We start from the raw sequence: 12,903 nt of genomic DNA, 5'->3' as shown, positions 1-12,903 counted from the left end.
AAGGTTTATTTTTTTCAAATGATACTGTATAGTATAGTAGTTAGATAACCCAAGTCAGGTAAGAGCAGTTAATAAATGGTCTTCAGTTTGACTCTCTTTCCTTGTTTGTTAAGTACTTTTAACTAGGTATTTTGTTTTCACAGTACAAAATTAAGTCAGTGTCACTTACAATTACTAAAACTACTTGATCAAGAATGTTTTTTTAACTTACAAAATTGAGTTAGTTTTACTTAAAAACTTTCGGCGTAATCAGTTTCAACAATTTTTTAAAGTTAAACAAACTTATCTGGTTTTACAGTTTAGGATTAGGCCAACCTTTACTTGACCCCTGGCAGAGCCTATAGCATCCACCTGCAGGCTTTGGGTCTACCTTCCCCGCAGTTTATCATCACTCACCGCTCTCTGGTGCACTGTGCTGTTTCCTTGTGGGGAGTGATGAAGCCAGAGCCCTATCACTGATGCTGTACATATTGTATATTCACACAGCAAATCTATTCCATGTGAGCTGTCTGACAGAAATGGCTTCACTGTAACCTTTAATGTAAAGTGATATCAAACAGACCAGACTGGAAAACATGAGCATGTGTGCATTATTCTTGTGATTATAATGATTTCTAGGAATTTAAGCAAAAAATGTCTCATATGGACACAGAAAAACAGTGTCTGTATGTTTTTTTTTTATACCCATCTCTTCAAAGTATTGTATTTCAAGCTTGGCTATTGTTCCTCCAGTCTTGGTTACAAACATTTTTCCAAGTAAATTATTTAATGGTGCCTTTTGTATTGCCTTTGACCACAAGAGCTGAGCTCCCTGAGGGAAGAATGTGTGTGGGACAGTCATGATATTTTGTGATTGAGTGGATGGCGTGGGGTCACTTTTCCTCATTAATTCAACTCCCACAGTCAGATTTTGAGATTTAAAAGGAGAAAATATGGACTGATTGTCCTGATTGTTTTCTCATCCAATCCTTAGAAGATTCAACATTCCAGCATCAGGCTTTGAAGGTCCCTTAAGATCTGCGCAACATCCAACTTCATATAGCTCACATGCTCACACGTCATGTTACCGCTCAACTCATAAAAATATTTCAAAACACTGACGCTGAAGCCTGTAACACTGAGTTCACCCCGGTTAAGTTTATATATCTGACATTTTAGAGGCTGGTGGGTCTCGCCACATGAGAAGCACAGTGTAATCACAGGTACTCGTGGATTAACACTTTACACAAACATTACAATTAAGCACCTCTTGTGAGATGCCGATACATTTCGCAGGGTTTAAACCAAAGAGCAGATGGATGTGGTCAATGACAGTATTTTTAAACTGTAAATCAAGACAGATGATTTGTTATTATTACAGTGATAGGTATTCAGAGCATGTTTTGAGCATTTTTTCCCCTTTCATTTGCATTACAGTGGTGCGCTTAGAAGCCAGCACACTCTCTTTAGCATGTATGCCAAAGGATGTCAGTCACTAACACTGGATGATAAAGATTGGATGTCTATTTTTATCAGTTGGACTTGATGTATTGTTCCAGTAGAGAAGGAAATTGCATTTTTGGGAGAAACAAATATATAGAATTAAACAAATTCCCTTATATCATGTACCCCTCGGATGTAGAATTGCACGACTAAAAAGAAATAAGGAACATGTAGCAATCAAATTTTGCTGATGGATGGATATTTCTAAAGATTGAGGTATATTTTGATTAAATTAGATTTGATTAAACTTTAAAATTGAAGAATTGTGAAGCTCGATGATTGCAGCAGCAGAGAATAGAAACAAAACTGTGCAAATTCCTGCTTTATAGCCTGGAGTGATGCATGTCTGGAGGATATTTCATAATAAAGTTTGAGAGGTTTCAACCAGATTAATGAATTGTGTAATTTATTAATGTTGACAGATTCACTTAAATATACTAATACTGTCTACACTTACTACATAAGTCTCTAAGACGACTGTAAAGGAATATGTGCAAATGTGAAGTGGCCACAGGTTAATGTATGTCCTCATGCTATGAATAAACTGCATCTCAACTCCACATTTGTTAGTGAATATTGATACAAAATACAAAACAATTCAGGTTAATATTTCAGTATATATCATTCATGCAGGTGGAACAACAACTCGTTCTCCAGCCTGACTCAATCCTTAGAGTTGGTTTTAAAATGCTTTTTGGCTGTTTTTTTGTTTGGCTGTTGTACAGTTTTGGGGAATGAGGTCAGGCAGTAGTCAAGTCATGTCAAGTCTGTATATCTCAATTTCATTTATAACGTCACAAAGGGCTTTGTAGGCCCACAACAGTACGGCTTCCTAACCCAGCCCAGAAGAAAAGGAAAGACTTGGATGTAGTAAATAGAGGAAACCTCTGGAGAGGCAGGTCAGTAGGTCGACACAGAGGTCTTTACTGGTTTGAGATTAGATTTGCCGTGTTGAATTCCAGACTATTACTTTACTATTACTTCCAACTTTCTTTTTTTTTTTTTTTAAAGAAGCAACAGCAAGATGCAAAACAAAGGCAGGGCAGCCAATAATACTTAACTTAAATGGAACTCCACAGATGTGAAAAGCCTTTCGTGGCTCGGGATGGAGCTGCATGAAATCTGATAGATTAGATTTTCACTTGAGTCAGTGTCGGTTGGGTCCGAAGACTTCGAACACGGAACAAAACTGTGAGGTTGCCAGACCTCTGTAGCCCACTCCTCAGCACTACAGGGCTATATTAGCTGCTACCAGAGGTGGCATGTAACTAAGTAGTCAAGTAATATATTTAAGTACAAATATAAGGTACTTGTTCTTCGTATGTGTGAATGATATTTAACTACCTGTATACTGAATAGTTCAAATCAGTTCCACCTTGACCAACTACAACAGTAAAATATTAATATCACATGATCACATCAGTAATAATTTTTGTGTATTGTGAGTAGAATAATATTACATAATAATTGGTTATACATTAATAATATTTACAGTGCAGGACTTTTACTTGAGTCATATCATTACAGTTTAATCAGAGCTGAAGGCAAAAGTCTCCACACCACTCAAACTCCTTTTCTTTATGGTATGTCAGTGTCAGGCCACACCATGCATCATTGTCCCTCTTTAAATTTCTTTTGTGATGTTAAGTAATAATTTACGTGCACAGGGCACATACTATCTTTATGCTATTGTTGGAGATGTGGCTGTGCTGTTGTCCTTGTCTGTGGCACCTTCACCTGACCTATTTTAAAGCTGCGTAAATAATGCCCTCCCCTACATGTGTATTCCCAGTGTCAACACAAGTTGCCATAATGTATTTGCACAGGATATACGGCAATGAACAAAATGGGTACACAAACCCAAAGCAGACGTGTTCATTAGCTTTCATTGTGTCTGGCTACCACTATTACATCACAGGCTTACTTACCAATGTAACACTAATTAATTAGAGTGCTAGAAGTTAACTGACTTTAGAGAATGAATGTCAGTGCACTGTATCTGTATTTGACTGGTAGATTTAGGGGCCGATTGCACTGGAAACTATTTTTGAAGGTTTATTTTTAATGGATTTGAAACTATCTGTGTCCTGGCTAACCTTTTGGGGAGTGTGCACCATGTGTTTTTTTGGGGGAAAAAAATCAAGTTCAATAGTGTTCCACTTTGAAGTATAAATTATCTGCTGTGGTTTTACTCAAGACCAGAGTGGTGTTGTGAGACTCGGAAGGAGTGTGCATGGTAGTATATCATTATTCATTGTTGATTATTTTTAAATGCATTTTAGTTTTTTTTAACCTGATAACAACAACAACAACAACAAAAGTATTTGAAGGAACAAAAAGCTGGGTAAGGAATCCATAGTTTTTGGTTTATTCATATATTCATTGATGGCCATAAAAATGGGTCATCTATTGCATCCTGTCAAAGTCTTGCACATTATACACATGCCATCCACCTCCATGTTACTTTTGAACATAATAAAGGTAGTGATTATGTTTGACAACTTAGCACTTATTACAGACAGTGTTAGTTTAAACTGGTTGGAGTTGGTCTTACTAAAAAGAGAAAGCAGATGTGCCCTTTTCTTCAAGTCTGATTGACTTATGATTTGCTCTTAGCCTTTCTAAGGTAGAAATGTACTTTGAATTGAACAAACTTTGTAATTGAAATTTATGAAAATTCTGTGTCAGAAGATTCCTTTGATTTTATATATTTCTTCTATGTTTCTTTTGTTTTTGCCTTCCTGGAGATTTCAGGGCTGCTAAAAGCATACGTCTCACTGTGTGTGTGCACAGAGATCCAGACATGCTGTAAAAGATAAATATCCGGCTGTCTAGCAAAAATCCTTTCTCAACTCTTAAGACCGGCCGCTGCTTCTTCAGAAGATCCTAATCTATGAGATTCCTTCTTTCCTCTACATCTATAGAACACAGTCCTCCTCCACCTACCTGCCTTTTTAAACCTGTCCACTCTAATATCTATTTAATTAATAACAATTATTAATAATATTATTATAATTAACAATAATAATCATTAAATAAACTCCCTGATATGGGTCAAGTGGCTGATTATGCACTAGCTAAATATTAGCTGTGATTATATACTGTGTTTGTCAAGGGATCTGATATGATAATGCAATCTTATAATATATGTACACAAAGCTAATTTCTGATGACCCAGTTGGGTAAAACCTTTATAATCTGTTTACCTGCATACTGAAATAAAGTACTATCACTTCAATTACTTTTATCACTAGAAATATTAGTGGAACATGCTGTCTAATTAATGAAATGACCTGCATACATTTTGATTCTGTCTTACACAAGCACACCTGACTTCATTCATCATTTGAACAATTCTTTTTGACTTGAATACCTATAATACAAGCGCTAAAAATAATCAATCGGTCTAATTTTAAATTGTAATAGTAAAGATAAATGCTCAGTTTACTTTCTGTTGACATCAAAGTATTCTTCAGGGGTGGCTCTAGAGTCCCGTTACTTTTTTAACTTTTTTAGTTCAAATATTTCCAAATAAATATTGAGATATGTGAATATTTTAAATTCTATTCAATTTTATCTGTATAGCGCTAAATCCTAACAAAAGTTACAAAAGTTATCTCAGCACACTTTTTGAGAAAGAGCAGGTCTAGACCGTACTCTTTATAAAAGTTTAAAGTCTTCATACCACCCTCTGGCCACCCCATGAATATTTCTCTAGATCCACCCCCTTATGCTTGCAGGCCTCAAACAAAACCATATAGAAAGGGAATAAAATATGCTGTAAATAATTTGTCAAGCATTTATGTCATATTATCTATGTACGTATACAACTGTCATTGTTTTCCCCCCTGGAATACTATTTTTGTCTTAAACAGGACAAAAGGCACAAACATAATCCATGCAAGTAGGTGAATGCAGACGCTTTGAGCCACGCAAGATCCATTTAACGCGTCGCTGTGTTTCTGCGGTGTGTTATCTGAAAATCTGAATGCAACGAAAGTGCAAGCTGCAGTCTGAGCATTGCAGCTAGTGGCACCATAGCACGAAAGAGAAAAAGAGAGAGCTGACGCCTTCTGTTTGAATTTACTTCTTAGTCATTGTCATTTGCGTTCAGATAAATTGCGTGGATCATATTTGTGCCCTAAGAGTCTACAGCCATGCTAACATGCTCACAATCACAATTCTAAAATAAAGCAGGTACCAAGGTTAGCTTGATAGCATAATATAATTTGCTAATTAACTGTAAATGCACAGCTGGGAATGTACTTTGTTTTAATAGGTGATTTGGTCATAAAACAAAGTAGTGGACAAACAGAAATGTTGACCTGATGATGGCGCTATATGAAAAGTCAGGGCACCCAAATAACTATCCTGAAAGAAAGAAAATGAGTATAACAAATTTTATGGTAATCCATCCAATAGTTGTTGAGATATTTCACTCAAAACCACAAATGTAAACCCCAGTACAACAGTCAGGGTCAGTAGGATTTTTTCTTTGGTAACCACAAATGTTTGCACAACGGTTCATGGCAATCTATCCAACTGTCATTGAGATATTTCAATTTGGACTAAAGTGGTGGTGGATGCACAGACGAACAGACTAACATTGCATCCCTAGAGCCATGCAGGTAGAATGGCTAAAAATAAAGACATAGGCAATGCTGAACAAATCATTATTTCATTTGTAAACAGACATTTCAGTGGTCAGTCACGCTTGCATGCGCAAATGCATATAGTACAAGAACACATGGACCATGCCTGTACAAACATATACAAGCCATCATAATAGTACTCTATCAATCATGACGACAGGCAGAACAGGTCACCATTGTCTGCCAAGGCATGACAAGATGATTAATTCTGTCTCAGTTGGCACATAAACACAGACAAAGAAGACCACAGCAGCCATGACTGCAAATTTATTGTTCAGCAGGTAGATGTGATGACAAAAGAAATTGGGTTAAACTACATTTCTCATCCTCCCAACTCAGACTGTGTAATATGTAATGCCTAACACTAACCTGGAGACGCAGATACAAACACAGACGCACACATGCATAATGTTCCACTGCCTCCTCCGTCTTCTCATTAGCCATTTACCTGTCCTAAAACTGTCACAACTAATAAATAGTTTTAAAGCCTTTGTCGCAGCAAGTAAAAAAAAAAAAAAAAAACTGCATGAATAATGGTTTATGCACAGTGAGACCTAGGATTTATGTGCTTATGCAAGTGGAAAATATTGCTTGAGTGTAGAATATTATGTGAAAAAAAGTGTTTGCTGCAGGTTGTAGGTTCAGTTTACTTAAAATGTAAACTGAGATGGCATTCATTATAGAACCTTCATACATGATCAGCTTTCTGTAGATAGAATAAATGAAGTGTCTTTTTTTCTGGTGAACTGAATCAGTGGTGATTTGTAGAGAGTAATGACTCCATTTTAAAGCTGTCATGTACTGTATGTGTGCAATCTGTACCTTCACAGCTAGATGCCACTCAATCCTACCCACTGGTCCTGTGAAGCATTAGTACCTGATTAAGTAAGATCCCCTCCAGACTCTCCTTTGAATAATACAAAGGTGATCCATACAAAAAGTTAAATTACTTAATTAAAACTTCTTAAAAGTAGGCTACTTCTACTCCTACTCCCTCGTTGAAAAGTCCAGGAATCTATTAATATTGAAGTATATTGAAGTGAAATAGCTGTCAGAATTTGTGTACACTACAGCCAGGATAAATGCCGGTGTGCTTTCTGTACACTGTAAATGAAGTGACTTTCATTATGTAACCTTTTATAACTTTCATTTCCCTACTGGGGTTGGGTTGAGTGAAGGGTGCTAAACCGTTCAGCACCCTGTCCGCTCAGTGCTCTTCCAGCTTGGATGCATCAAGAGAGCTGCAGATGTTGGTCTAGATTACAGCTACATTACATTGTTAGAGCTGCTTCCCTCTTTACCCTGGGGCACTTGTTCAGTTCTGTCATCAAAAGATTAGAAGTGGTCACCAGTCTGTATGAAAACACCGAGGCTGAACGGGGGGGGGGACATGTTTTTCCACCCTTGAAGTAGTGAACCTTCATATTTTCTCTCTTTGTCTAGGTTGATGATTTGGAGAACCTAATTTCTGAGCAGAAGCTAGAGGAGAGATGGCACAGTTTGTTTTCCTATCCTCTAAATTGTTCTTTAATGTCAGCTGGGATAGGAAGGTGGTTCTGATGAATGAAATTCCCCCCAGTTTTCAGTATCTCACAGATATTAAAAGGGCCCTAGGTCACCGACACAGACAGGCCTTGCTTACTGATCTTTATTGGGATATTTTTTTTGAGGACCCCAGAGTCACAACAGGGATTGGAGAGTGTGAATCATAAAGATTTCTTTATATTAAATATGTTTTGGACTGTACTCTAAAACCTAAGTCTGCAGTTGTTCTTGGTCAATACAGCCCAATAACGAGCCCAATTCACCTCATCCAGTACAGAAAAAGTGTCTCATGAATCAAAATACACATCAATAGAATTTATGAAGTACTATAATGGCCCAGACGTTATCTCTATGTTCTTTAACGGTCATTCCTACATCAAACAAATTTTGAAGTACATGATAATAGATCGAGCTTATTAAATAAATACAATTTATTAATATTTCTATTGTCTCAGCTTGAGTTATGTAGGTGATACATAATAAGTGATGACACACAATATATTTCAGAGCTACATAGTGAAATGAAAGTGAAACATATCATCCAGACAGACAGGCTGAAGCTTGCAGGGTAAAAGGGATATAACTTGATAGTTAAAGGTACAGTCACTGCACCAACTTGCTATAAAGCCATTGAAAGCCAAAAGGCACACACATACGCCTTTAATTAAACTCTGAACAGAGCAATGATTGTTTTTTATCTTTTGCCAACTTCCTTTTACTGCTGCTACTCATTGCTGCACTGCTTCAGGTATGAGAATATGTTTATTTTCTTCTAGCTGTCTTTAGTGAAACCAATAATGTTTTCACAGTAGAAAAAAATATGATGTAAACAGCATCCGAATTTTGATATTCAGTTTTTGTTTAATCTATTTTAGAGAGATATGGGTTTAAATATATGGTCGTTCTGGAGGCTGTAGGTTGTGATCCTGTTACATTGTATTGTGTGTTACTGAATTGTTTTTGCTATATTTAGTCTAGCCTCATTAATATATGTGTATGGTGTGTGTGTGTATGAGGCAGCAGGGGATATGATCGACAACCAGACACACAACCAGACAGACAGACAGTTCAAGGATTTTAATGGCACAGTTACACATTCTGGTTAGGGTCAAAGAGAAGAGGCAGGGAAGCCAAGGCATGAAGCAACATTGCAACTGTAACAATCTGGCATAGGGGCAGATGGGCTGGTATACTTTTTATTGTTTGTTTGTTTGTTTTTTTATTAAACACACAATAACAAACATACAGGAAATTGTGGATAATACATACTTCAAATACAAAACAAAACAAAATAGGGGGATTTATAAGAATAATAACATATGGAAACATAGAAAAACAGCCTAGTAAAACAATCTTCAGCCATAACTAAGAAACTAAATAAACCCATGAGGAGCAGGAATAAAAACAAAACAAAACAAAACAAAAGGGGGCATAAATCAAAACCAGGCTTGTATACATTGTGTTTCAATTGTTCCTTTGAAATGCATGGACCTGGGAGAAGGTAGAAGTTTCTGGAGAAAGGGACGGAGGGGCAGACTGAGCAAAATAAAAACCACTTAAGCAGGTGTTGTGACAATATGGTAAAACTGTTTCATATTCAGCTTAGCTTTTGTTTTAAATTCACTTTAACTGCACCATGATGATGAATAGTAAGAGAGTAGTAGGGCATTTCTACTAATATTCTCACTACTGTCTTTTGTTTAGATAATGGATCTAATGAATTCGCTTGAGACTGCAGACGTTCAGTCACAGCCTGCTGTCCCGCTGTCTCCCTCTATACATGTTCCTCCCACACTGAGAGCTGGTGAGTGTTACCATGTCTTCATTAGCTACAGCAGCACTGACTACCAGTGGACCCACTCCCTCATTAACCAACTGGAGTCCTGCGGCCTGCAGGTCTGCTACCATGAGCGTGACTTCACTCCTGGCCGCACCGTGTTGGAAAATATGTCCGACTGCATCCTGGAAAGCCAGAAGGTCCTCCTGGTTCTCAGCCCAGAGTTTGTGAGGAGCCGCTGGTGTCTCCTGGAGGCCAACATGTCTTTGTTCAGAGACTGTCTGGAGAGGAAACCCATCGTCCCAGTATTGCTGGATCCAGGACTGTCTGTTCCTCTCCACCTCTGCCACCTCACCTACCTGGAGGCTAACAACCCTGACTTTAAGGATAAACTACTCAAGGTGCTCTGCACCCCCAACCTGCAGCTTCAAGGGTCCACTGTGGTACCCTTCCAGCCTCCCTCCATCTACAACGGAAAGGCCCTGCAGCCTTTGACTGCTGTCAATGCTGAGGGACTATATAAATGGGATTCTGGTCAGTTCAGTGACATGGAGGTACCAGACCAACTGCGACTGATCATTGAGGACCACGAGAAGTACAGAAAGGCTGTGAGGATGATCAATAGTGTCTCTCAAAATAAAATGAGACTCTGGGTTAGAGCACTGATGTTTACTACTGCTACGATATGTATATTACTAATGTATGCTCTATTCATATATGCTATATATCAGTTAACAGAAGCATACCTTAATGGCAAGAACAAAACTCTTTGGGCGGTGACTTTGTCTTGTATCTGCTGTGTTTTATTAGGGTGGTTCATTCGGCTTGGTCTCTGGAAAAAGGATGAAGTGAAGTACATAGTGAGGGAGATGCAGAAAGCTGTAGGTCAAGCAAACACAATCCTCTCTGAGGAGAAGGTGTTAATGGGCTGTTGCTCCAATTCAGCAATCCATCTGGTCTATGTTTCTCTGGATGGTTGCAAACATGAGTTTGCAGAAACATTTTCTGAGCAGGTTGTTGCTATGGATATGTTTCAAAGGGCTTTGATCTTCTTCTCATCGGGTTACGCTTGCTGCCTTGCTAAAAGACACTTTCCCTTTCCCACGCCCAGCTCCACTGGTCACCTGGAGGGAGGGGTGTGTTTCTGTCAGTACGTCTCTCAGCAGCTGTGTAAGGGGCAGTGGGAATAGCAGTATTAGTATGGACTTGGAATTCATGAGTAAGTCAGTACAAATAGTGATTCAAGAGAAACAGTAATATCTTCAAAATGACCCAAACATTTTATCAGGATTCCCAAACAATTAATTTTAAAATATAATTTGCTATTGTCTTGAATAAAAAAGAATCAAAAAGATTTTTAATTTGCAGGAAAGGATATTTATTTTGTTTTTCATCTCTCGATTTTACTTGCTGTTAACATGTCAGTTGTATTCATAGAGACTGAGTGACTTATTGAATTCTCTGCCTGACCTAATTACATACGAACAATTCCAAAGAAAGTAGTAGTTTTAAAAAGGTGGGTTACTTGATGATAAGTTTCAGAAGAAAATAAGGCATGTCATAGAGAAAGAAAATTACCGTCATGGTAATTTTATAATTATCTTTTAACAGTGAGACCAAAGGGGCATTATTCAGTCAATATTCAGCTGTAGTTACTACAGTATACAATCCTCAGTTATCATTGAGTAATGTTCATGTCAAATGTGAAAATGTGAACTGGTGACGTCAAAATCTTGTTTGTTTGATCAGCACTGCCTAGTTTGACAGTTTGATCAGAGTTTCATGCGGTGCACTGGACAGACTCACTAAGAACGACTTGTCAATCACAAGATAGCCATGTCTTAAAAGCATACCCTGCTTTAGTCTAAATGTGACCATAATTTACAAAATGAACATCATGCTGTATGGAAGAAGACTTGAAACTAGCAATTAAGACCATAAACTCATTAGGAAAATGTTTACTGAGCTAACAAATAGGGTAATTAAATGCTATATGTGCCCTTTTTTTTCTTTCCGCCCCTGCCCTTCAAAAAGTCTGTGCACGCCACTGGGTTTAAGACACTTCCACATTGACTTCACTTCACAGAAGCTCTGTCCTCTATATACTGTCATGGTTAATGTCCGGTGTATAAATAGTGAACACACCTGAAGAACAACCAAAACCAGGACCAGTTTTTCCACCAGGGTGAACATACACAATACAATATAAAAGCTGCAGAAAAATTGGTAAATATTAAAAGAAACTCTGGTATCTTTGTAAACTTACATATCATTAAACTTACGTCATTTTTCTATTCTGTTCTGTTTTCTATTCTGTGCTTTGTATCTGAATGGACCATTTACAGCATCTGTGTACATGGGTGTATTTTGTTTTATTTATAGATTCCATTTGATCTAATTTGGCTTTTTCCACTTAAAACCAAATGACATCCTGCATTACTGCCATATTTTGAATGTTACTTGTAATATTTTTGTGTTTGATCATTTTCATGCATTTCAATTGTTAATAAATAATAATCAGCATTTTTTAATCACAAAACCAATAAAACATGTGACATCACAAGCACAGTGTTTGTTTCATTTAACTGATGAGGGAAAAAAGTGAATCCCAGAATAAATCGTGGTGAATGTCAATGGGCAATCTCTTGAGAATATACACATTTATCCTGTCTAACACATAATGAATATAACTCCTTCAAAATAAGGGTACAAAAATTTTACTTAAGTAATGCTTAACTATTGCATGACTCATAAATGCAGGATGTATCATTAATTCCTTTTCCTCATCATTAAGAAATATTCAAGTCACTGTGACTTTGTGATTAGTTAACACTTATAGATTAAAAAAGAATTAGAACAGATTGATAATTACTTAATATATTAATTGACATGTCACCAAATAAGCTGTATCCTAGTTACAGGTCAAGTATCAATAGATAAATTAGTGGAGAATGGACAGACATGTTTAAGTTCTAATATAACCCATGAAGTATCAGTCATTACTTAATAATTCCTTATCACATGAGATAACCATTTCTTGTTGTGTCATGTTGTGAAAGGCATCTGCAAATGATTACGTAATGTTAAACAAATACAATAAAGTATAATGACTTATGATTAAATCACAATGAGTCATGGATTAAGCAAGTATATGTTTTGTATCCTGATTATAAAGATTTATAAGATTGTTTTTAAAGCCAAATTATATTTTAATATTTAATGATTCACATAGTTGCCTTTGGGTTGACTTTCAGCAAGCAAGAATGATGAAGTGTTCAGTACTCAGTTCTAATTAAGTCAGTTTTCTTCAAACTGTAGGGGAGGTATCATATATCCAACTAGTTATATAATGTTTTAATTTATGTCAGGTCTGTGGCTTAAGACAGTATAAGATTATCTTATCTGTTGCTCTTTTGACAAGATTTTGTTGACCTTTCCCCACTGTTG

At 36.9% G+C, this 12,903-nt stretch overlaps 1 protein-coding gene across 1 annotated transcript; it reads left to right on the top strand.

Annotated features, from left to right (window-relative positions):
• Positions 1-8,300: 8,300 nt before the first annotated feature.
• LOC127352785 (uncharacterized) lies at positions 8,301-12,019 on the top strand. Its single transcript, XM_051381470.1, has 2 exons — positions 8,301-8,427; positions 9,384-12,019. The coding sequence occupies exon 2, from the start codon at positions 9,387-9,389 to the stop codon at positions 10,644-10,646; it is 1,260 nt and encodes a 419-aa protein (XP_051237430.1). The 5' UTR covers positions 8,301-8,427; positions 9,384-9,386; the 3' UTR covers positions 10,647-12,019.
• Positions 12,020-12,903: the final 884 nt, after the last annotated feature.

This window comes from Dicentrarchus labrax, unplaced genomic scaffold (genome assembly GCF_905237075.1).
Source record: "Dicentrarchus labrax unplaced genomic scaffold, dlabrax2021, whole genome shotgun sequence".
NCBI lineage: Eukaryota > Metazoa > Chordata > Actinopteri > Moronidae > Dicentrarchus > Dicentrarchus labrax.
This window is presented reverse-complemented; position numbering and strand designations above follow the sequence as displayed.

Coding starts and splice junctions, on each gene's coding strand:
- LOC127352785 (XM_051381470.1), top strand. CDS start 9,387: ATGGATCTAATGAATTCGCTTGAGACTGCAGACGTTCAGTCACAGCCT.